This window comes from Cherax quadricarinatus, chromosome 18, assembly GCF_038502225.1.
Source record: "Cherax quadricarinatus isolate ZL_2023a chromosome 18, ASM3850222v1, whole genome shotgun sequence".
NCBI classification, from domain to species: Eukaryota; Metazoa; Arthropoda; class Malacostraca; order Decapoda; family Parastacidae; genus Cherax; species Cherax quadricarinatus.
Window position 1 is genome coordinate 43,662,968 of NC_091309.1, and position 25,676 is coordinate 43,688,643.

Sequence of the window (25,676 nt, forward strand, 5' to 3'; positions counted from 1 at the left end):
CTGGAGTTTTGAGACTCTATGACCGCGGGTTCAATCCCGGCCGGGGTATGGTTTGTTTGCAATCGTGTCATTACGTCTGGGTGTTTTGAGGCCCCAACATCTCACTCTGGCCCAACGTGTGATCGTTGTTAACGTTTTATTGTATAGTAAGGTGTGGCACGTTGCGGCTGTATTCCCGATTACAGGGTTTTTGAAGCTTTCCTTTTGTGTAAAGACTCGTTTTTTCTCGAGTCACAAATTTTCTTAGTATTTTGTTTTTGATTGTGTTTTATAGGTCCAGATATTTGGGTTTAAAGACCTGCATATATATATATATATATATATATATATATATATATATATATATATATATATATATATATATATATATATATATATATATATATATATATATATATATATTCATATTTTATCCCTTCACTGTTACTGTTCACTCTAGTCTGTGAATCACCAAAGTATTAAAGGGATATAACACGTGTAAATTACCCTGAGTCGTCCAAATTTATCCTATAAATATTTCGTAATATTGTGATTTTTGTTTGTGATTCAAACGTAGTTCATAGGTATCAAGATTGAACACTTATGGAATGGATGGAAATTGCTGACGATTAATATGATCGTCAATTTATATAATATTTATTATGTTAATGAATTTGTGTTAGAGTAAATCATTGAATTTGTGTCTAAGTTGGAATTTCTATAAACAACTGTATATTTTGTATGCAAATTACATAAACTATTGCTTAATCATCAATGTAACATGTTTGTATGATGTGCATGTAGGTTATAATGGGTTTAGTGGGGTTTCCACCAGTGTTGTATTTGTTGCGCAAACAGTTATATCTTTTGGCATTGTGTGTTTAGTGAAACATACGTATGTGTTTTATGGTGTGTTTGTTGTATATATCTATTCGTATTAGTTACAAAGATTTTTTCTGGTATTTATGGTGTGAATCTTGGTGTACTCTATAGAATATGTATGGTGATGCTATTTAATTTTTAAGCAGCCTTGTATTTATGATGTTTTAAATAAAATAACAAAAAAATCTTTCCCCCCAACTCTTACCCCATCTCTCCCCCCAGTCCCCTCCTAACCATATAAACCCTCCCCCCTCTTCCCTCCACATCCTCCTTGATAAACTTGTTCAGTGTGAGGGAAATACTTGTTGTGTGCGGATGTTGTTGCTGATGCTTGACGCTGCACCTCCACCTCACTGCTGCTGAACACATTTCCATCACTCTCATTTTAACTAATTAAATTTTGAAGTTTGTCTGCTGCTGTTGACATTTCCCGACACCACCCGGTTACTGTTGATACTTGCCTGCTCCCACACTGCTGCTGACACTTCTATTAATACTCCTTCCACACACCTACTCTTGCTTCATCACCCAGCTCTACGTTAGCGATACCTGTATCTCGCACAGCAACCACCATCACAACACTTGTATAAACACCACGCTGCCAAACCACCACCCATCAAGCTTGATAAGACAGTTTCAACTGCAAAACTAAAACCATTGCCACACCTGCAGGGTAACGACCACTACACACCTGAAGAGCCACGACCAGCACAATTGCACACCAGCACAACTATCCCCACCATCAAACCTGCAGAACCAGTATCACAACGTATATAAAGCTAGAACAACTTACAAAACCACCATCCAAAACAAAAATCCACCACCACCACACTTAAATAACCACCATCACACATACAAACCAACCACCATCACACTTACAAAACACTCATCACATACACAAAACCACCATCACTATCTAAGGCACAACTAACATTAAACATAAGAAAGCTTCACCATGGACAACAAGACAACTACTGACAGGTAAGTATCACATACATGTCGTATTTGTAACTTGTAAGTTTGTTTATAATAAGTACCAAAGGTCATAAAAGTTACACACACACACACACACATTAAGGCCTTTCTAAAAAATTTCTCTTATGCGTTTAAATATATATTTTCTTCATTTGGGTTAATGTAAAATATAATAATTTGGTACCAAAAATACCTTAGAGAACATACCTAACCTTATTATAACAAGCACAATTGAATTTAGCCTAATCGAACTAAATATGTTTTAGATATGTTGATATAAATTTAATAAAAAACAAACACAATTAAATATATTTCTTTTCGTTAGGCTCAGAATGATTTTCGGCGAAATTATTGCATTGCGAAATTATTGTGAAATTATTTGCGAAATTATTGCGTTGCTATTTAAGCCAAATCGCAAATTTTACTTATACAGCACGACACACATACACACACACACACACACACACACACACACACACACACACACACACACACACACACACACACACACACACACACACACACACACACACACACACACACACACGGTTACCCTTAGACTGGGTTAATGGCCGGTGCCAACCCCACTCTTCCATCATCCTCCTACTCCCCATATTGGGGTAGGAAGGTTTCTGAGATGTCAAGTATGAAATCATAAGATATAAAATGCCAGCCCCAAGCTTTTTCTAATCGTTTATAACAGGTCATAAGATTTTAGAAAATAAGTTTCTCGTTAGATACTGTAGACATGGATAGCTATTATTCTGTGTTACCTTTTCAAATGATGAAAGAAAGGAATACAATGTGCTCTTTAAATGTCCTGCTCTGAGGTACTCGAATGTTCTACCGATGTACTCAGAAGAATCTCTTCATAAATATTGTCTACTATTTTTCTCAGTGCCGATTAATATGCCATACAGTGTCGGTGAATATGCAGATAATATTTATATAATCTAAATTCTACTCATACCCTATAACCTCTCCTTACGTTATCTCATTATCTTGTGTGCTTGTCACTGTATGGTGCATTAACAACTACAGGTGTTATATAACCATCACAACTGAGGAGGTGTAAAGTTTTGGTACGTAGACACTGGACGGGTGTCACCAATTCATCAACCCACTTGGCAAAATGAGCAATCCTGTGATTTTGTATGGCATTGTTGATTAAGATTGTCTACAATGAACTCTACTAAATAATTATCGAGCTTGTACAACCAATAATTTGAGTTGTATATTTTATTATTCCTTTCATGTTTCAAGAGGGAAGATTCAATTATGTTTCTTTCCATGACAGAACTGTTTGGTACTATAATCTGGGCAAAATCCCACCCCGGTGGGTGATTACATGCACTAACATGGTTATAGATAGCATTCGACTCCTGCCCTGTCTTGACTGAGTATTTATGCTGGACAATAAATTGAGATACTTCTGAGTACATGGGTAGAACATTCGAGTACCTCAGAGCAGGACATTTAAACGGACAAAGAGCACATTGTATTCCTTTCTTTCATTATTTGAAAAGGTCACACAGAATAATAGCAATCCATGTGTACAGTATCCAACGAAAAACCTGACCTGTTATAAACGATTAGAAAAAGCTTTGAGCTGGCTTTTTTATATCTTATAATTTCATACTTGACATCTCAGAAACCCACCTACCCCAGTCTAAGGGTAGCCGTGGCCGGTGACACCTACGCTACTCTGAGACCTCTCTCCCTGCTTTGGTTGCTCCCTTGCAACATTGCACAGCTCCTGATGACGCACTGAGAAGTGGGAAAGTACTTGAACTAAAGATTTCCACACCCCCCGTGGCTTGTCCTCCATAGTTAAGATCGCCCATCTGCGATTGTTTGCACATACGGTGGTGTTGGTGCCTCTGAGCTAATTTCATTCTACTCCCCGTTTTGTGTACTAGCCTCCACAAGCAATATTTCACAGTTTTGTACCAACAAATGCCTGGTATTGATCACCACGGGTACAGATTAATGGAAAATTGGAGGGGAGGATTGTAATGAGTTGGGGACTTCGACAGAGGTGTCCTATGTCACAGCTTTTGTTTGCATGCATACAGGACCCCTTTTATAGAATGGTGGAGCAGCAAATGTGCATTAGTGCGGGAGAAGGGAGTGGAGTTGGGAGGCTTTGGCCAGTTCTAATAGGGTATATAGATGATACTACTGTTCTGGTTAGGGAGGGAATGTCAATGGACGCCTTAGATGGGGTAGTCAACATGTTCGCAGGTGCAACTGGTATGAGAGTGAATTCAGAGAAGTCCATGGTCATGGGGTTAGGGGCTTGGGTGGGGAGGGTTGAGTGGGGTAGTGCAGTTGTGACGAGGCGGGTGACTTCGTTAAAAATTTGTGGCCTTATCTATGCAGATAATCTGGATGTTGTACGTGAGGAAAACTCGGTTAGGTTGGTAGACAGGATTCTGGGTCGCTTGGGAACATTGCGGCCTTATCATTTGACTCTTGTGTAAGTAAGTACGTAAGTAAGTAAGTAAGTAAGTAAGTTTATTCAGGTATACACAAATACAGTTACATAGAATTATCATACATAGCAGCATATGTGTAGAGAACCTAGGATAACCCAAAAAAGTCAGACAGAGTGACTTATTTCCATTGGGGGATGTGTGCAGCGTGCCATTGTTATTAACGTCTTATTGTATAGTAAGATTTGGCACATGGCAGCCATGTTCCCTTTAACTGGGATGGCAATTGCGAACATGCTTAGAAGGGTTTTTAAATTTTTGTGGGGTTCGAGCTGTAATTGGCTTAAAAGGGATGTGGTAATGTTACCTGTGCATCGGGGGGGGGGGGGGGGTTTGATGGATTTAAAGCGGAGGGTCAAATGTATCTTCATTAAGAGGGAGGTGATGAGGGAGGGTGTTGGTGGGGGGAGGTTAGTCAAGATACACGGTAGATTGAAACATATGTATACTGGGATAGAGTTGCGTGAGTATGAAACTGTTTTGCGGGCTCTGGTGTTGGCTCGGGATCTGGGGAAGGTAAAAATAGGTAGGCTGTGTAGGATGTTAGTGGGAAGGGTAGTGGCACCGGTGGAGGGGATTTTCCCCATGTATGACTGGGGAAGTATATGGGGAAGGTTCAGTAGGTTAAGGTTACAACTGCGTGGACGTGAGGTGATGTATCGTTTTTTTTCATGGGATTTTACTGTCGGGTGTTGTTTTATGGGATAGACGGGTGGTTGAGGGGGGGGGGGGTCTGTGGAATATGTGGAGGGGAGGATTCTGCGTTCCACATAGTGTATTTTTTTGAGGGGATGGGGAGCGTCAGGGGTTGGTTGAGCAGGGTGCTGCATAGGATAGGGGGTAAAGACATTTTTGTCCTGCGGGCATTAAGTATTGGCGTGGTGGGTATGAATGACAGTATTATTAGGGCTGTGGGGTACATTATGGTAGATTATATTTACATATCGTGGGGAATGTGGAGGAAAGGTGTTAGCGAGGTGAAGCGGCGGGTATTAGCGGTTACGTTTTATAAAACATTGTGTGGAAACAGGGATATTTATGGACGGAGGTGGGAATGGGATTTTCCAGTGGGATACAGAGAACTTACGTTAGGGGTTTTATTAGACTTGTAAATCAGGAAGGAGGGGTAGGATAGGGATGGTGTATGCTACTGTGGGAAGGGATGTCAGGGGTATGAAACGGGGTCGCCTCCTTGGGGTTGACAGTTGCTAAGGATGTGTGTGATTTGTTGGAGTGTGAGTTGTTGAAATAACGCACTTTTTCTGAAGTGTAAGAAATATTATCACTGGCAGTTATTGTCACATTGTGTTATAACCTTATCTCCATACTTATGTTAATTTTTGATATTCAATGAAATGTGTCTTGGTGTTATTGTGAACACCGATGATTATATATTTACTTAAGGTTGTCCTTCATGTACTGTAAGGATGTACATAAGCATGTTAGTATATAAACATCTTTGATTGTATCATAGGGTATTTAGAGGTAGGGTGTGGATGGTGTGGTTTGGGAGGAATAGTGCCATTATGATTGGACTGGAGTCTTGCTGGTAAAGGATTTTGTTGCCTGTAACCATACTTGTCTGCCTATATATGTAGTAGTGCATAATTTAAAATGAACAATGTAACTTGTCATAATAATGAGGCATTCATACCTATTTTTAACTAGTGGCACGTTTAGGTATTGTAAATATAATGTAAGATATTGCCTTGGGTGTTCTAGCTTTTATATTGCAACAGATGTTTTTCACAAGTTCATTATATATGATTAAGTGAACGATTTTTTAATATTGTGTATAGCCAGGTGAAACTGGACAGTTTTCACTTGGGGGGGGGGGTAGGAGTGTAAGCAATCTCTGCACTAGCAGGTCATGCGGAACACATGGTCACAATTATTTTAGATGTCTAATGTTTTCCATTCTCTGTAGGATGTGATGTACAGATTATCTCCGGCAGTGTAAATAATCTGTCTGTAGGAGGGAACAATGTGTAAATTTATTTATTTTGGTAGGTTTATGTATATAGCGTGTTATTAGGGTAATATATATTATGAGACGCTAATTAACATCAATGACTGTTGGTGGTTATGACTGGTGACAGCAGACACAGTTACTGGGCATGTGGCAGGGGGGTTGAAGCGTCAGCAGTAGTGTATTAAATCCATCACCATGAACGATTGATTATTACCATAGGGTATATGAAGGTTTGGGTGTGGATTGTGTTCTATGGTAGGAGTAGAGCCATCATGTTCAGACATTACTTGTATTTATAGTGTCAGCCGTTTACTGGCTGGATTGTGTTTATATATTTTGTCATTGAAGTTTTTAATGTTCTTATAAATGTATAAGTATACGAGATTTGTCACTGTGTATACTAATGTGAAAGTGGCACATTTTCACGGGGGGGGGGGAGTGTAAGGATTACTGTGTAGGTATCTATCGTTTTTTATACGACCACTTGTTCATGTGAAGCACAGCACGTAGAAGCAGTGTTTGATTTGAGTGAGATCAGTTCTGATGTCATTATATATTTGCTTCCCTCAGTAGTTTGTGTAGTCACAGTTGATTATTGCTCACCGCCTGTATCTTGTTACATATTAATTTATGTACCTATATTATTTGTACCTGAGTTTTAAATAAAAAAAAAATTAAGTTGATCATTCCCTGCTCAATCGTCGCACTGAGTGGTTGTCTGCTGCTTCTGCTTTGTCCCGACACCTGGTGGTGGAGTTTTGTTGAATTGACTACAATGGCGACTGTTGTTCGCCGGCGTATTTAAACTGTATGTGCTGAGCTCATACACGCCTCTATAATCAGTGTATCGATGCAAGTATTACTACCGGCAGTCATTCGTGATACATATGGAATCCAGCAAGAATCACTGTGTGGCGTCGCCTTGAATGGAGTTTCCAGGATTTTCGTCAAATTTAGTGAAACTGAGAATTACGAGCGGATTGTGACCCAGTATCAAGACATACGTAAGCAGGTTACCCCTGCCATGACAGTTCAGTTACATGACGTTTCTCGATATTATACATTGGTACGTGTGCATGATGTGCCTTTCGAGGCCAATGAAGTGGATATACGTGAGGCGTTTGGGCGCTACGGGACGATCCACCTGGCCACCATGGGTAGGTGGTCTGACGGCTTCTATGCTGGTCCCCAGGAAGGGTCATGTAATTTGAAAATGTCCCTGCGCCAGCCGATACCGTAGTACGTGCACCTAGAAGATTTTCGTACCCAAGTGTACGTTATGTATTCGGGACAAAGAAAAACCTGCTGACATGGCGGCTCAATGTGTTCAGCGACAGCCGCCCATGGGGTGTAGCCGTCGTCCAGATGGCGAGGTGCCCAGTCAGGCTCCAGAAGAAGAGGTTGTGTACGACTCTCCGCATCTGACATCGTGGAGTTCTGCGGTCGATGGGCTGTGCTACTAGAGTCATCTTGTGTGACCCCTCCTGGGACTGCCTCCCTTGATGAGGTGGAACATGTCAGCAGTGAGATGTCTCTAGCAAGAGAGGCAGGTGACATGGAGGCCACTATTGTATCTGCTTTGAGTGACCTTTTAGTGTTGCATGAATCTGATTCTGTGACGTGTGTGCCTTTGCTCAAGTGTTCAGATGGGGTGAGATTAAGCTTAGATTATGCTAATAAGATAGCTGAAGTGAGAGATTTGGGGAGTCAGAGAGTTCATACTGTTGAGGCTGAAATTCACAAGAAAACTCCCAGTACAGACATGTCTGAAGACGTTGTTTCTAGGAAGCATGTGGCTACCCTGTTTGACTCCGATGACGTCTTGAACCCTGGACAATGTTCAGGGAAAAAGACGTGGTCGGAAATCATGGATGGGGGGTTGCGTGGTTCCAGGATGGCAGGTTAAAAAACCAAAGGGATTGACAAAGGTGAGGCGAGTGTCTTGGGTGCTTGCCGACGCAAGGGGAAAAAGGTAGCCCCTAGAGGAAAGCCACCTTTGGCACATTTAGGTGTGTAACTATTAATGTTAATGATTTAAAATCTGTCCGAAAGTGTGTGCAAGTGCGTGAGTGGTTGAATCGTTATGCTGTGGATGTGTGTTTTTTGCAAGAACATAACCATAAGGCAGGAAATTCGTTTGAGATGGATGGTTATGACATTTGCGTGACTCATTCAAGATGTCTGAAAGGTGGAGTGGCTGTGTTGATAAAAGAGACCAGCCCATTTGTGATGAGACATTGGGAGGAGGGGGGAGGGTAGGGTGGTGTGAGTTGTGAGGAATTGGGGTAGTAGGAGGGTGGGTTTTGTAGGGGTATACAGGCCAGCTGAATATGATGTTAATATTAAAAATACTTTTGTTAGAGATGTCTTAGTGTATTATTCGAGGTCCATGCCGGAAATTACAGTGGTCGGTGAAGACTGGAACTATGCGGTGCGCAGTAAGACGTTGAACCGAGGGGAGCGGGTTATTGTTCGCTTATTTTGGGTGATTTGTTGTCTGGGCTGGGGTTGTTGGATGTGGGGATTGAGCATACTTTCATGCATAGAGGTTATGCAGCACGTTTAGATAGGTTGTATGTGTCTTGGCTGGTGGTCATAATCAAGGTGGGTGAGTTGAATGTCTTTTTCTCTGACCATTGGGGAGTTTTTGTGGAGCTAGACTGGGGGTCGGTCTCCCAAATTGTTCTAAAGGATACTCGAAGTTGAATATGAGGCTACTACAGAGTGCAGATGATAGGGCACTATTCATGGGTCTATGGGCATCTATGGGAGTAGACTCCTGGGAGGGGTGGGATTTAGTGCGACGGTGGGATGAGATTGTGAAGCCTCAAATTAAGGATTTTTATGTGCATCGAGGTAAGGAGGCCAATTGCATGGAGTATGGTTTCATGGGGTATCTGGAGGGTTATCTACGCAGGGAGAGGCGTCTGGGGTTTACCCAGTGGATGAGATTGACGCTCTTAAAGAACAAATTCAGGTATTGAAAAATAAGGTTTTTGATGGGGGCACGCATTTTGGGTAGGGTTGAGGAGGCTTTGTGGGGTGATAAACCGTCTTACGAAGTCAGACACAAAGGTGTAAGACGACTGAAATTATGAGTTTGTTAGTGCAGGACTAAGTAGATGGGTATAGTGAGGGACAAGTCTTAAATAGCAACCAAGGGGATAAGCTTTTATGTCAATACATAGAGTAAGCTCCAAATGTGTGAGTGAGCATGCAATACAGGAATTGGGGAGGGGAGTACAATGCAAGTTAAACGATCGCAATCACCTTCTCATGGGTGGGCCTATATCTGAGGCAGAGGTGTGGGAGACGCTACAGGAAAAGAGTAAGGGAAAGGCACCAGGCATTGATGGCTTCCCTTGTGAATTTTATATTCAACACTGGGAGGTAATACCGGGTTTTATGGTTCGTTTACTCAATGCTATGAAGAAGGGTGGGGTGTTAAGTCTGTCTCAGCATACAGCAGTGTTGGTGTCAGGAAATGTGACGCACTGTTAGCGATTAAGGACTTTTGTCCCATATCTTTGATGTGCATTTGTCCCATATCTTTGATGTGCAGTGACTATAAAGCTGTATGCAAAAATTTTGATGAATAGGATTAAGAAAGTGTTTGATAAGGTGATCCGTAATGGTCAGTTTGGTGTACCAGGTAGGTCTATATATGATGGTCATGGGAATATCAGGGAGTTTGTTGAGGATTGCGAGGAGAGGGGGAGGGTGGTAGCTTTAGACTGGAGAGCCGCATTTGATAGCGTGGAAAGGAAGATTCTGTGGAGGTTTATGAAATGGGTTGATCAGGCTCTGATCCACCAGGAGGCCTGGTCACAGACCGGGCCGCGGGGACGTTGACCCCCGGAACTCTCTCTCTCTCCAGGCAAGGTTTTGGAAATGAGGTAGTCACGTGGGCCCGTTCGTTGTACAATGGGGCGGGTTTCAAGGGACAAGTTAATGGGAGGTTAGGTGTTTTCGTACAGTTGAGCAGGGGCATCCGTCAGGGATGCCCCCATGTCTCAAATGCTTTTTGCATGTCTGCAAGACCCTTTTTACTGGGCTGTTTGTGGAAGGGGTATAAATTCGTCTTGGGGTTCGAGCAGTGGTCGACCGGCCATTGTGGGTTATGTGGATGACTTGACTGTGCTATTACATTCGAGGGAACACTTACATATTGTTGGAAGACTTGTTGATGTATTTCTCAAGGCGATGGGGCTGTGTTAATGGGGAAAAATCGAAGATTATGGAGATGGGGAGAGGGTGGGGGATGGTGTGGGTGCAGAGGGGTGGATGGTAGTTGATCGTCTCACTATATGTGATGATCATTATATGCCTGGCATAGGCATGTAATTCGTGGAGGGTTGTAGATGGTGTCATGGGGCTCTTAAATAGTCTACAGCCGAGCCATTTAACCCTGCAACAGAGGGCGGTAGTCATTAATGTCCTACTTTGCAGCAAAGTATGGCATGTTGCTGTGCTGTATCCTCTGTTGCCGGGGAATGTCAAACGTCTTTTGCATAGAGTTTATCGATTTTTGTGGGGTTCGGGTTGCGACTGACTCACAAGAGCGGTGGTGGAGACATCAATGCACCAGGGAGGGTTGGATCTCTTTCCTCTAGAGGCTCGCGTAATGGCATGTTATGTGAAGTATCATTTTCCCCGTCTGGGTGGGATGAGGGGTGGTTTAACTGAAATATATAAAAAACTGTAATAAAGTTGGTAGAATTACCGACAATATGTAAAGTAAAAGGACACAAGTGCAACTAATGTGACATTTATTGTGGCAACGTTTCGCTCTCCAGGAGCTTTATCAAGCCATTACAAACAATACATGGACACAGAGGATATATAAAGGCTCAGAGTGAGGTGAATACTAGTGAGGTACCATTTCGATGTTCACTAGTGGTGGTAGTAGTAGTAGTAGTAGTAGTAGTGGTAGTGACAAAAGTAATACAATATGGTAGAGCAATTAATTCGTACATGAGTAAAAGGATATAAAAGCTATTACTTGGGTAATATAAAAATAGGATGGACAAATATAAACTGGAATGAGGCAGCTTGTTCCAGTGTTCACTCTCTGTGCTTTGTGTAGTATAACAGGAGAGACTATGTGATGGCAGGGTTTACTGTTTTCAGGAGGATTCTTGCTAAGACTTCGGAGATGGTGAAGCTGCCGTTGTTTTGTTTAATTGTATTCGAAACAGCGATCAGTGCTGATTCAAGGCACTTGCGTGTGCGGAAATTAGTTTCTTTTATCACTAATTGGGCGTCTCTGAATTTCATAAGATGATTGGTGGAATTTCGGTGTTGTACACAGGCGTTGTTTAAGTTGTCGTTTCTACATGCGTATATGTGTTCATTGAGGCGGGTGTCGAGGTTTCTTGCTGTTTCACCTACGTAGATCTTGTCACAGCCTCCACAGGGTATAGTGTAAACTCCTGCATTGACTGGTTCGTGGTGCTTGGGTTTTGTCCTGGTTAGATCCTTTATTGAAGTGGTAGAAGCGATGGCGACTCTGGTGTTAGCTTGTGAAAGTACTTTTGAGACGTTTAGTGCAACCTGGCTGTTGGGAAGAATTATAACTTTGTTGGGAGCGGTGTTGATGAGTGGAGAATTGATGATCTGAAGAGCTCTTTTCTTGCAGTCTTTGATGAAAAAAGAAGGAAATTGTAACTCAGTGAATGTTTGGTGAATGTAAGTACATTCCTCGTCAAGAAACTCAGGACTACAAATTCGGTATGGTCTTAGGAAAAACCCGATGATGATGCCTCTTTTGGTCTTGGTATCTTGACTGGAATAGAAGTGTGTGAGATCATTTTTATTGGTGGGTTTCCGATAAACTTGAAATCTTAGGTTGTTGTCTACTTTGTGAATGAGGACGTCGAGGAAAGGTAGCTTGTCATTGGACTCTTCTTCTAGTGTAAACTGAATCGCTGGTTCAACTGCGTTGAGCCTTGCCTGAAGATCCCGTACATCAAAACGTTTTGGAGTTATTACGAGGACATCGTCCACGTAACGTAACCAAGTGACGCTTGAAGGGATGATGTTGGCGAAGTGTTCGGACTCTAGGTGTTCCATGTATAAGTTGGCTAGGACGGCACTTATTGGGGACCCCATTCCCATGCCGTAGGTTTGTTTGTAGAGCTTGTTATTGAAGGAAAAACAGTTGAAGTTAACACAGAGTTCAATCAAGCTCACAGCTATCGCAACAGACACAACTTCCTACAAGATTGCCTGGCAGAGAAGGTGATCCCTAAGTCTACTCCTGCACAACTCTCCAACTCCAAGCACCCCTTCTCTCCAGCTACCCAAGCTTACTTAACTGAATGTGCCGAAGAACTTTCTAACATCGCTAAGGAAACCTTTGAAACTGCAAGGAATATGAGGGCCAATCTTCAGATTGACCAACACACTGCTGAGCATATTCTCAGCACAGTCACCACAGCTAACCTCCAACAGAAGATCAAACTCAATCGCAAACTTCAGTACCTCTGCACCAACAGTCGATGGAAGGAAATGGGACGCGAATCCCTGATAAACAACTTATCATCACGCACCTTAACCGACTACGAGAAACAAGCACTGAGTCTGGGACTCAAATTTACCACCAACATACGCAAACCTAACTATCAACTCAATCTTGTTACCAGGATCCATAGACACAGTGACAGCAACTTCCAGAAGGGTTATATACAGGGCCTTCTCACTGCAGCTTTATGTGAACCTTCTTCTTCTAATCTTCCTAGAAGATACATCACTGCCCTTAAGGACCTCGCCAACGACCCCAACATTATCGTCACCACCGCCGACAAAGGAGGTGGAGTCGTCATACTCAACACCAGTGACTACAACACTAAAATGATGGACCTTTTGAATGACCAATCTACATACGAACCCATCAGCACTCAACAGTGGGAGACGCTCACCAAAGACTTTCTATACAAAACCAGACAAATACTCAAACGCACTAGAGAAGGGAAGAAACTTCTGTACTTGTTACCAAGCAACCCTAAACCAGCACACATGTATGGTTTACCCAAGACCCATAAACACAATATTCCTCTCAGACCAATCACGTCAGGAATAGGCAGTGCTCCACACAAACTAGCCGGAGTTCTTGCCAAACATCTTTCCTGCCTTCTGGGGACCATCAGCCCCGCTCATCTTAAACACTCAGGCGACCTTCTCAACCGCATCCGTAACCTCTCCATCCGTAACAAGAAACTAAGCACTTTGGATGTGACTTCCCTCTTCACAAAAGTACCTACCAAAAAAGCCATCGAGGTTCTACGACCTTAATCTTCCTTTACCTCCCGGAGATTTTGTTGACTTGATTGAACTCTGTGTTAACTTCAACTGTTTTTCCTTCAATAACAAGCTCTACAAACAAACCTACGGCATGGGAATGGGGTCCCCAATAAGTGCCGTCCTAGCCAACTTATACATGGAACACCTAGAGTCCGAACACTTCGCCAACATCATCCCTTCAAGCGTCACTTGGTTACGTTACGTGGACGATGTCCTCGTAATAACTCCAAAACGTTTTGATGTACGGGATCTTCAGGCAAGGCTCAACGCAGTTGAACCAGCGATTCAGTTTACACTAGAAGAAGAGTCCAATGACAAGCTATCTTTCCTCGACGTCCTCATTCACAAAGTAGACAACCTAAGATTTCAAGTTTATCGGAAACCCACCAATAAAAATGATCTCACACACTTCTATTCCAGTCAAGATACCAAGACCAAAAGAGGCATCATCATCGGGTTTTTCCTAAGAGCATACCGAATTTGTAGTCCTGAGTTTCTTGACGAGGAATGTACTTACATTCACCAAACATTCACTGAGTTACAATTTCCTTCTTTTTTCATCAAAGACTGCAAGAAAAGAGCTCTTCAGATCATCAATTCTCCACGCATCAACACCGCTCCCAACAAAGTTATAATTCTTCCCAACAGCCAGGTTGCACTAAACGTCTCAAAAGTACTTTCACAAGCTAACACCAGAGTCGCCATCGCTTCTACCACTTCAATAAAGGATCTAACCAGGACAAAACCCAAGCACCACGAACCAGTCAATGCAGGAGTTTACACTATACCCTGTGGAGGCTGTGACAAGATCTACGTAGGTGAAACAGCAAGAAACCTCGACACCCGCCTCAATGAACACATATACGCATGTAGGAACGACAACTTAAACAACGCCTGTGTACAACACCGAAATTCCACCAATCATCTTATGAAATTCAGAGACGCCCAATTAGTGATAAAAGAAACTAATTTCCGCACACGCAAGTGCCTTGAATCAGCACTGATCGCTGTTTCGAATACAATTAAACAAAACAACGGCAGCTTCACCATCTCCGAAGTCTTAGCAAGAATCCTCCTGAAAACAGTAAACCCTGCCATCACATAGTCTCTCCTGTTATACTACACAAAGCACAGAGAGTGAACACTGGAACAAGCTGCCTCATTCCAGTTTATATTTGTCCATCCTATTTTTATATTACCCAAGTAATAGCTTTTATATCCTTTTACTCATGTACGAATTAATTGCTCTACCATATTGTATTACTTTTGTCACTACCACTACTACTGCTACTACTACTACTACCACCACTAGTGAACATCGAAATGGTACCTCACTAGTATTCACCTCACTCTGAGCCTTTATATATCCTCTGTGTCCATGTATTGTTTGTAATGGCTTGATAAAGCTCCTGGAGAGCGAAACGTTGCCACAATAAATGTCACATTAGTTGCACTTGTGTCCTTTTACTTTACATATAAAAAACTGCACAGTTGGTGGGGGGGGGGATTTACTTAGGTGCGAGTTGTTTATCACGCGTGAGGAACTTGTGGTGTGTTAAATTATGTACCTTGGAAAGGGGCGGGTATGGGGAGAGTCGTGGCGCAAGTCGAGGGAATGTACCCCATGTATGCTTGGAGTGATATTTGGGGGAGGGTTTTTAAGTTTTTACATGGGATCCTGCCGTCCAGGGTAGTGTTGTATAACAGGCATTTGGGGGAGGACTGGGGCTGTCCATTGTGGGGGGTGGATGAGTCTGTTTTTCATGTTGTGTATTTCTGTGAGACTTTAGGTGTGGTGCATGAGTGGTTCAGTAAGGTTTTGTGCTTGGTGGGGAGAGGGTTGTCAGCACTCCGGGCGTTGAGTTTTGATGTTGGTGGGGTTGACGTGCGCGATCAACGTGCAGTGTCTTACATTGTAGCCTATTATATTTACGTGTCTTGGGCTATGTGGCAGGAAACAGTAGGATTCGGGTTTTAGCGGGGACGATTTATAGGACAAAATGTCGAAATAGGTTGGTATATGAGGGGAGATGTGAGAGATACTTCCCACCCTTGGAGTTACGTGATTTGAGATTGGTGTGAGGTTAAGGGGTAAATCAAACGGGCTGGTCAGAGTGTCTAATTGTGTATGCCAAATGAGTGAATGTTGTGTGATTTCGTGAATTATGTGTGCCTCCTATGTGATGGAGACATCGCTATATCTGTTAAGGTTTTGTGTATACAGCTTTTAGGAATGTATCGCCGTCGTTTATGCCTCGATGCAAGTTATTGGAGTATATATGTATTATGGTGTGCTTCCAGCTCCACTTTCATTGAACGAAATGTTGTAGAATCAGCAATTATAAAAAATGATAAACGTCCATTAGATTCATTTATAATTGAATCTATCCTGTATAACTTAAAATCGGACTCCTATAGGAATGCTTTGGATTGTCTTAAGTATTGTAGCTCCACACCGAGGAATTAAGGCATGTTTTCCTGCTTGTTCCTGATGGTTAGACCAGCATCTGTCCAAGAATCTTGAGAGGTAGATAAACTGTGGCTCTTTTCCTGTAGATAAACTACAGATATATACCTATAGTTAAAAGTGGACCCGTTTTCTAAATGTACAAAACTTCATAAGGCAACTGCCAGATATATCTATATTCAGAATGTAAAGTCTTTTATGTCATATCGAAGTCTGCCCGAATTTTTGATAACTGTTATGTCACCAATATTACTTTCATTAGGTCATTTCTAAAATATCAGCTCTTGTGGACTGGCTATCTTCTTATGCTTTAATATTCAATCTTTCTGTCACTGGTCGCTGGATACTGGTATGTCTGGAGCACTTAGTGTCTCCTGCTTCCCTACTTCACTCAAGCAAAAAAACTTTCCCCTGAACGAATTTATTTTGACTTTCTCCTGTTTTCTGAAACTTTGCAAGCACCTGATGATCTGTTTATTGCAACAAGAAAGACCTATATTTTTGGTTGTTATACAGACCTAGTTAAGAACATAAGAACATAAGAATGTAGGAACACTGCAGAAGGCCTACTGGCCCATACGAGGCACGTCCTTATCAAAACGACCTCTACCTAAAGCATACTATGCAGAACATTTCAGGTAACAAAGGTTAATTTTGACCCCAGGATGTGACCTACACCAGTCGGCTAACACCCAGGTACCTGCTTACTGCATGGTTCACAGATGTCTTAACTAAACACTCCCAAATATTTCCACCCGTACTGGAGTTAGAACCACGGACCTCACTGTAAACTACTAAACGACCTACGGGACACCTCAATGATGTAGTTAAATGGAACCCCTTATTGGGGAAGTTTACACCAAAAAGTGGTCTAAATCAATTCACAAATGTATTTGATCTGTATGTAATCAGATATCCCCCATTGCATGGGAAAAATAATCGTTAATAAAACATCGTTGTAAGTTCATTGTGTCTACCATCGCGTCAAAATTCCATTCCATTACCTGTGTACTGTGGCTTCTTTATTGATTTGATTTATATGATATTTTTGTTGAAAAAAAAACAACTTTTTCAGGCACTTTTGTTACACCCATGAAGCTCCAGTACATTTGTGACTTGCAATGAAGTTAAGACATATGTGCAACATCTGGGTATCTTTATTGTAGACGTTTCGCCAACCAGTGGCTTTATCAATACAAATTCTAGGACATAACTTGAAGACAGTAGGACTATATACAGAAGATGAGGTAATCAGTCCCTCAACCTAGGAGTAGGTGCGAAGAGCACCGCAGTCGTGGAGATTCTGACTTGCAATGTTTACGTCAAATTACCCGACGTGTGTCACAACACACGTCGGGTAATTTGTTGGCTTGCCCTCCCGACCAGTGATCCTGCAGTTAAGAGTATAACAATCTGGGCCCCATTATTTTGCTAACTGATAGTTCATCAGCCAGTCACGTGACAGCCCACCAACTCTATGAAACAAAGTCTTCAACTCGTAGAGCTGACTAAGTAGTCTTTCTTCACCCTTGGTCGAAGACTGTTCTGACAGAGACTCTTCTTCGTATATTATATCTTGAAAATAATCACTGTACATACTCTTAACACTTACGGAGTTTAGTGAAGCAGATTAAGAATTTATCTCAGCTGTTTTGCATTGTCCCTGCGCTACCAAGTTGAGAAGTTTACTGACTTATTTACTAGCAGGTACTACAGTCCCACAAGACATCACCTGTGTTCGTAATAACGGTCAAGGCTCCGTTACCCATCAAGACATCTCCTGTGTTCGTAATAACGTTCAAGGCTCTGTTACCCATCAAGACATCTCCTGTGTTCGTAATAACGTTCACCCATCAAGACATAACCTGTGTTCGTAATAACGTTCAATTCTCTGTTACCCATCAAGACATAACATGTGTTCGTAATAACGTTCAAGGCTCTGTTACCCATCAAGACATAACCTGTGTTCGTAATAACGTTCAAGGCTCTGTTACCAATCAAGATATCTCCTGTGTTTGTAATAACGTTCAAGGCTCTGTTACCCATCAAGACATAACCTGTGTTCGTAATAACGTTCAAGGCTCTGTTATCCATCAAGACATAACCTGTGTTCGTAATAACGTTCAAGGCTCTGTTATCCATCAATACAGGTTATGTAAATTTATATATTAAACCTCACGAATCGAAACCTAACATCCGTTATTTTGTATATAATAGGTCTTCAGTAAATTTAAGTCTGGCATGTTCCATTATTTTAACACATATCTTTACGAATGTAATTTATTAACATACACTAGTAAAAATTAACATTTCTTAACTCTTCATTTTACTGTGTAATATTATAGATAAAAAAATCACCAGTTACATTTTGACTGATATATAAACAATAAAATTTTTGCTTCACAGAAAATCCTCTCAGTATTGTATAGTTATTATCCTAAAACTGACTGGTGGGTTATATTGTAAGTTATATTTGCAGCAAGTGTTATGTGAGAGTGATGGAGGTACTCTGTAATGATCGATTAGACTTTATTAAAGAGAACCAGGTTATACACAGAATGTTTTTATAATAATAATAATAATAATAATAATAATAATAATTATTATTATTTTTATTATAATAAATTAATGATAATATAATAATAATAATAATAATAATAATAATAATAATAATAATAATAATAATAATAATCTTTATTTCTGCAAGTACATGTACAAGGTATACAGCTGGCCCTGCTGATATCAATGACATACTACTATATAGAAAGCCGCTTGTTATGCAGAGCATTTCGGGCAAATTAAGTGAGTTTTGTCCCAAGATGCGACACACACCAGTCGACTAACACCCAGGTACCCATTTTACTGATTGGTAAACATAGATAACCAACTGTTTCTACCCGTTCGCCGGGAATCGAACCCGTACCCTCACCTTGAGAAGCGTGACCTTTTGCCACCAGACACGGGGCACCATGAATAACAAAAAAGAGGGGAAATACTTGGGTAAGACACAGTCGAAAAGAAGAGAGAAGCAATAAACGAAAAGTGGCAAAAATTATTTAGTGTGAATTTCAAGGAAGATTTCTTTTGTTATATATTGATGAGAATGTTGTGAGATCGTACAACTTCACAGATCTATGTTAGTCATCACCATGGTCTCTTGATTATCAACACTATAACTCTACGAACTGCTAAAAGACTAACTTATTATTTCCTTCTAACGATACACTACTTACCATCCACCAAGCGAGAATAGATCCAACCACAACCTCCCTTCCAACTTCCACATCTCTTGCACATCAGCTCTACAACCCTCAATCAGTACTTCTTAATCTTCGTTACAGCTTGGCACTAATGCACTGAATTATCCTCTGCAAAATTCGTAGTCAGAACGCTGAGGTCAGTGGTCACCTGCGGTCATACCTGTCCTAAGCTCTGGGAGTTAGCGTGGGGTGCTACCAAGCACCATGGCTTGTTGTAGTGTTTTAAAATCTCAGGTTAAAGTGTTGAAGAACGAGGTTCTACTTCTTCAGAAGGAAAATGGGGGGCTGAAGCTTCACCTAGATGAGTTTGGGAGTGAGTGTGAGAAGGATTCAGCTGGTAAAGAGGAAATGAACACCAGCAGTGATAGTGGTAGCAGCTTTAAGTGGCAGGTGGTTCACAGTTCAGGAAGAAGGAAGATAAGGAGGGTTAAGAGAGAAGATCTGAAGATAGGAAATCGATTCTCTGTTCTCCAGGACGAGTGTACTTCAGGGGTTAGTGAGGTTCAAGGTACCACTGATTCCCCTGCTAATCAAGGAAAGAATATTTTAATAATAGGAGATTCTCAGATAAGATATTTGGACCGTGCTTTTTGTAACAGAGACAGAAAGGTCAGACAGAGGGTCTACCTTCCATGAGCAGGAGCTGGTGACATAGTCAGCAGGTTGGATAATATTATATCAGGTAATGGGAACAAGCCCATTATCTGTCTTAGTGCTGGGGGTAATGACACTGGGAAGGGCAAGAGACAGGAGCTGCTGGATAAGTACACATCAGCCATAGAAGTAGTTAGGTCTAAGGGAGGGATCCCAACCATATGTAGCATCTTGCCTAGAAAGGAAGTGGGCAATGAATGGATGTCTAGGGCAATTGGTATAAATTACTGGCTAGACAGGTACTGAAAGAAACTTGCAATCCCATTCATTGATAACTGGGACCTATTCATTGGCAAACGTCATATGAATGCAAGGGATGGGGTTTATCTCTCTGAGGATGGAGTGGTTGCATTAGCCAATTCGATTGAGAGGGTAATTGATGACTTGTCTAGGAATTTAAACTGATAGATTATAGAGATATGGGTGTTTGTGGGAAACAATCAGGCTGCAATATTAGGGTTAAAAACAGCAGTCATTACCAGGATACCTCAGGGATATGTTTAAAAGACAATAATCAAAATAAAGTTGCTAGTAATGGCAAATCAATTGATCAACAAACAAAGAAAGATGACAGAGGACAACAAGTGACTAACTCCCTTAAAGTTTACTATACAAGTAGTAGGAGTCTAAGAAATAAGATAGATGCGCTAAGATTACTTGCAAGTGTAGGTAATATAGATATTATTGGTATAACAGAGACCTGGTTCAACCTGAAAGATAGAGAAATGCCTTCTGAATGCAACATACAGGGTTATAAACTATTCCAAAATGATAGGGTCAACTCGAAGGGTGGTGGAGTGGCAATGTCTGTCAGAGAAAATTTAAGTTGTTGTGTTAGACATGATATAAGATAAGAAACACCGAACACAGAATCTGTTTGGCTACAGTTTCTCGAGGGACGTGACAAATTAATTTTGGGTGTGATTTATAGGCCCCCAAACCTTGATAGGGAGTGCAGTAATCTATTATGGGACGAAATTCATAAGGCATCTAGATACGAAAATGTTTTGATAATGGGAGATTTTAACTTCAAGCAGATTGAGTGGAACAATATGACAGGAAATCTTGAGTCTAGTGACTTTCTTGATACGGTTCAGGATTGTTATTTAGAACAGGTTGTGACAGAAATAACTGGAGGAAACACTCTGCTTGACTTGGTTCTTGCCAACAAAGAGGTTAATGATGAACTTGGGGAAAGTGATAGCAAATCTTTTAGTTTCAATATATCATGAAATTACCCAGATAACTACAATCAAATCTCTGTCCCAGATTTTCGCTTGGCATACTTCATTGGACTGAAAAATTACCTAGGTGGGCTAAATTGCTATGTCCTGACTATGGGTCAGGTAGGTCATCTTGGTTCCCAATATGACGTTTTTCTGAGCATAGTTCAAGCTGCCCAGGCAACTTTTGTTCCGAGTAGGAAAATTAGATCTAACAAAAATGATCCCAAATGGATGAACAATAGATTATAACATCTCATTGGTCAAAAGAGAGGCATATATAGGCGTATCAAAAGAGGGGATGGGCAGTTAAGAAATCAATATATTCAGTTAAAGAGAGAAATAAAGAAAGGAATAAGAAAAGCAAAAAGGGATTATGAGGCTAAGGTCGCAAGGGATACAAAGACTAACCCAAAAGGGTTCTTTCAGGTATACAGAAGTAGGATTAGAGATATGATTGACCCACTTAAGAGTAACTCTGATCAGATCAGTGACAGTGATAAGGATATGTGTGAAATTCTCAGTACCTACTTCCTCACAGTTTTCACCCAAGGAAAATACTAGAGATATTCCTGAAATAATAGATTATGTAGAACAGGACGATAATAAACTATGCACGATTGCGGAAACTAGTGGCATGGTCCTGAGACAAAGAGAGAAACTAAAACCTAACAAATCCCCAGGCCCTGATGAACTGTTTGTAAGGGTGTTAAAGGAATGTAAAGAGGAATTTAGCATACCTTTGGCTAATATTTTTAACATATCACTACAAACTGGCATAGTGCCTGACAAGTGGAAAATGGCAAACGTAATACCTATTTACAAGGCAGGTGACAGGTCCTTGGCTTCGAACTATAGACCAATAAGCCTTACCTCCATAGTGGGAAAATTTAGGGAATCAATATTTGCCAAAGCAATTCATAGCCATCTCGATAGGCACAGATTGATTAATGAATCTCAACACGGTTTTACAAAGGGGCGTTCCTGTCTTACATTTTTCACTAAGGTATTTGAGGAGGTAGATAATGGCAATGAATGTGATATTGTGTATATGGACTTCAGTAAGGCTTTCGATAGAGTTCCTCATCAGAGGCTATTGAGGAAGCTTAAGGCACACGGAATAGGAGGAGAAATTTTTTCTTGGGTAGAGGCATGGCTGACAAATAGGCAGCAGAGAGTTTGCACAAATGATGACAAATCAGAATGGGGGCACGTCACAAGCGGTGTTCCTTAGGGGTCAGTGTTGGGCCCATTGTTGCTCACAGTTTACATAAACGACATAGATGATGGAATAAATAGCGACATAAGCAAATTTGCTGATGACATCAAAATAGGCCGTCCAATTCAATCTAATGAGGACATTAGATCACTCCAGGATGATTTGAATAGACTGATACAATGGTCGGAGAAGTGGCAGATGTAGTTTAATATAGACAAATGAAAAGTTCCAAATGTATGACAGGAAAATTACCATGCCACATATAAACTAAATAATGTAGATCTTAATACTCCTGATTGCGAAAAGGATTTAGAAGTTCTGGTTAGCAGTAATCTAAAACCAAGACAACAGTGCATTAGTGTTCGCAATGAAGCTAACAGAATTTTTGGCTTCATATCTTGAAGTATAAATAATAGAAGTCCTCAGGTTGTTCTTCAACTCTATATATTCTTGGTCAGGCCTCATTTAGACTATGCTGTTCAGTTCTGGTCACCGTATTACAGAATGGATATAAATGCTCTGGAAAACGTACAGAGGAGGATGACAAAGATGATCCCATGTATCAGAAATCTTCCTTGTGAGGATAGACTGAGGGCCCTGAATCTGCACTCTCTCGAAAGGCGTAGAATTAGAGGGGATATGATCGAAGTGTATAAATGGAAAACAGGAATAAATAAAGGGGATGTAATTAGCGTGCTGAAAATTTCCAGCCAAGACAGGGCTCGCAGCAATGGTTTCAAGTTGGAAAAATTCAGATTCAGGAAGGATATAGGAAAGCACTGGTTTGGTAATAGAGTTGTGGATGAGTGGAACAAACTCCCGAGTACAGTTATTGAGGCTAAAACGTTGTGTAGTTTTAAAAATAGGTTAGATAAATACATGAGTTGGTGTGGGTGGGTGAGAGTTGGACCGGACTAGCTTGTGCTACTGGGTCTGGTGCCGTGCTCCTTTCTTGAGTAGAGTTGACCAGACTGGGTGGGTCATTGGGCTGATCCGGGGGGGGGGACATGGACCTGCTCTGTATGGGTCAGTAGGCCTGTTGCAGTGTTCCTTCTTTCGTATGTTCTTATTTAATGATTAATTACTACATCCAATACTGTAGTGATATTTTGGAAATAATTATTTATTAGTAAATAATAGTGATCATTCCCTACTTCAGACACTTTAAGTGATATGTTTGCCACTTAATTACCTAACTTAACTTCTAATTTCCTTCGTATTTTAATTGAGTTAAGTCGTATTTGATTTACAGTAACATTTACTTCGTCAGGTTAACAATAAATAATATTACATTATCTCACAAATGACATGCATTTGACTTGTTATAAATTGACACATTTTGTCTTTGCATCTATCAAGGTTTTCATCAATTCTCAATCATTATTATAAGTCTTTCTATCTGTAAATGTGCTTTTCCACTAAATTCTCTACCAAACAGTTGTTAGGTACATCAAGTAACCACTTGAAAATGATCCAGGACTAACCGAAAGGACGACAATTTTTTCCAAATTTTGGGATGTCTCTAATTTAATCCGGCAAATATATTGCGACTTTTACTCTTCCATCGTTAAGATAGAAGCACATTAACAATATTTCATTGTATATCTTTCCCAGTGGGAGTGTGAGGATGGTGCCTGTCTCCAGTACTGACATGGACCGTCTTCAGGGCTTATCCATTCACATCTCAAGCTTCCTGAAAGTGGGACCAGAACGTGTCATAATGAGTTCTTTCTTCACTGACTTGTATTCCAAATACGAAAACTTCCCAGTTTACCAAGATGACACTTGGGTCGTAACTTACCCGAAGTCAGGTGAGTTTAGATCTATGGCAGAACTCACCGTCAGCCATGTTGTCAAAGACTGGACAGTTATCAACAGACAAACGATAATCTAAATAACTACTTACGTCAAATTATATTCCTGGCTTCAGATATTTTTTTTTTTAATTTTTTTGTATTAGGCGTTTAGGATATGTACCTATGTGCCCATAGCTACATCATGATAACCAACAACACACTGTATTTCATGGAACACTTACAAGAAGACATTAGTTGCTGCTTGAACAATACCAGTCAGTACATTGTGATCCAAGGTTGTAATGTTTCTACATATTCAGTTTTGGAACGGAGTATAAATTTTTGGGATTTTGATCCAGTCCAAAAAATGAAAAGTGGGACAGGACATTCTTGTAGTTGTTTGTGATCCACTTCAAGTTTACTCTGTTCTGATACTATATTAGTTCTTAAAACATTTACTGTATAACATTCAAACTAATAATAATAACAATCATTCCATTATATTGTCGTTTCAAGAATAAAATATTATACTAAATTATTAAAAGCAAATTCTACCGACGCACAAGTATATGGTGATCATTCTTCTTCTTCTTCTTATGATCAGAGCTTTGGTAAGATGGGTAAGGAAGAAGGATGGGTAAGGATGGAAATATTGGAAAAGGGTGGGAGGGGGGAGAGAGGTAGGATATAAAAGGTAAGTGGCTCAACCACTTTGGTGTAATTTAAAAAGTGTATGTGGAATAATAAAATATTCTTGAAGGGGTATAATACTAACCCATCAGAGTCACATAGATGTAACAGATATATAAGTACATGACTATGAATTGGTAGTAATTATTCAAGTTGCAACTGCTTTTTTTTGCGATTGCACGACGGATATTTAAACGACAATGAAGGCAATAATTTTCTGGCCAGTTTTAAAAAATTACTTGACACATTAGCTTTTTACAAGGTGGTGTCCCGCCATAATAAATGTAGCATAACTTTAATAGTAGAATGTTATACAAGATGTCTCCCTAATTGGGGGCGATGATTTTCTTAGTAAACATAGAAGGGTTCTGGTGTTACCCAATCATCTTCATCTGCAGGGAGGTTGCTCAATATCATTGGTCGATGGTAATCATCTTTATGGATAAAACTACAGACCCTCTGAGGGAGAGTCATTCTTTGAGTCCTGTGAGGAGGAGTATTGATGATATAATCCGTGGTATTTTCAACTTGGAGAGGATGTTCTCTATCTGGCATATAGAGTTCTTGCATTGCATAGAGTTGTTTCTTTTTCATGGTGTCAAGGCGTACATTTAAGGCAGTAATATCTTGTTGTACGTGTAAATCTGCCATTTTAACTCTGTCTCCTCTCCTGGTGCCCGTAATGAAGCGAAGAGCTCTATTCTGGACCCGTTGCAACCATAGCATGTTGGTCTTTGTTGTTAATGTCATTGGGACACATGG

General features: G+C 40.7%; 1 protein-coding gene across 7 annotated transcripts in view; it reads left to right on the forward strand.

Moving 5' to 3' along the window:
* Positions 1–25,676, forward strand: part of LOC128689506 (luciferin sulfotransferase-like) — a 181,633-nt gene that overhangs the window by 16,274 nt on the left and 139,683 nt on the right. For 3 of the 7 annotated variants that reach the window (XM_070086454.1, XM_070086460.1, XM_070086456.1), the window contains exons 1-2: positions 1,147–1,842; positions 24,043–24,239. The exons of 1 other annotated variant lie outside the window; for it this stretch is intronic. In XM_070086454.1, coding sequence (XP_069942555.1) covers positions 1,817–1,842; positions 24,043–24,239 — 223 coding nt within the window. In that variant the 5' untranslated portion in view covers positions 1,147–1,816. Of the gene's footprint in view, positions 1–1,146; positions 1,843–24,042; positions 24,240–25,676 lie in introns of those variants that run through there. 3 more of the 7 variants (XM_070086457.1, XM_070086458.1, XM_070086455.1) reach the window with 2 other exon arrangements.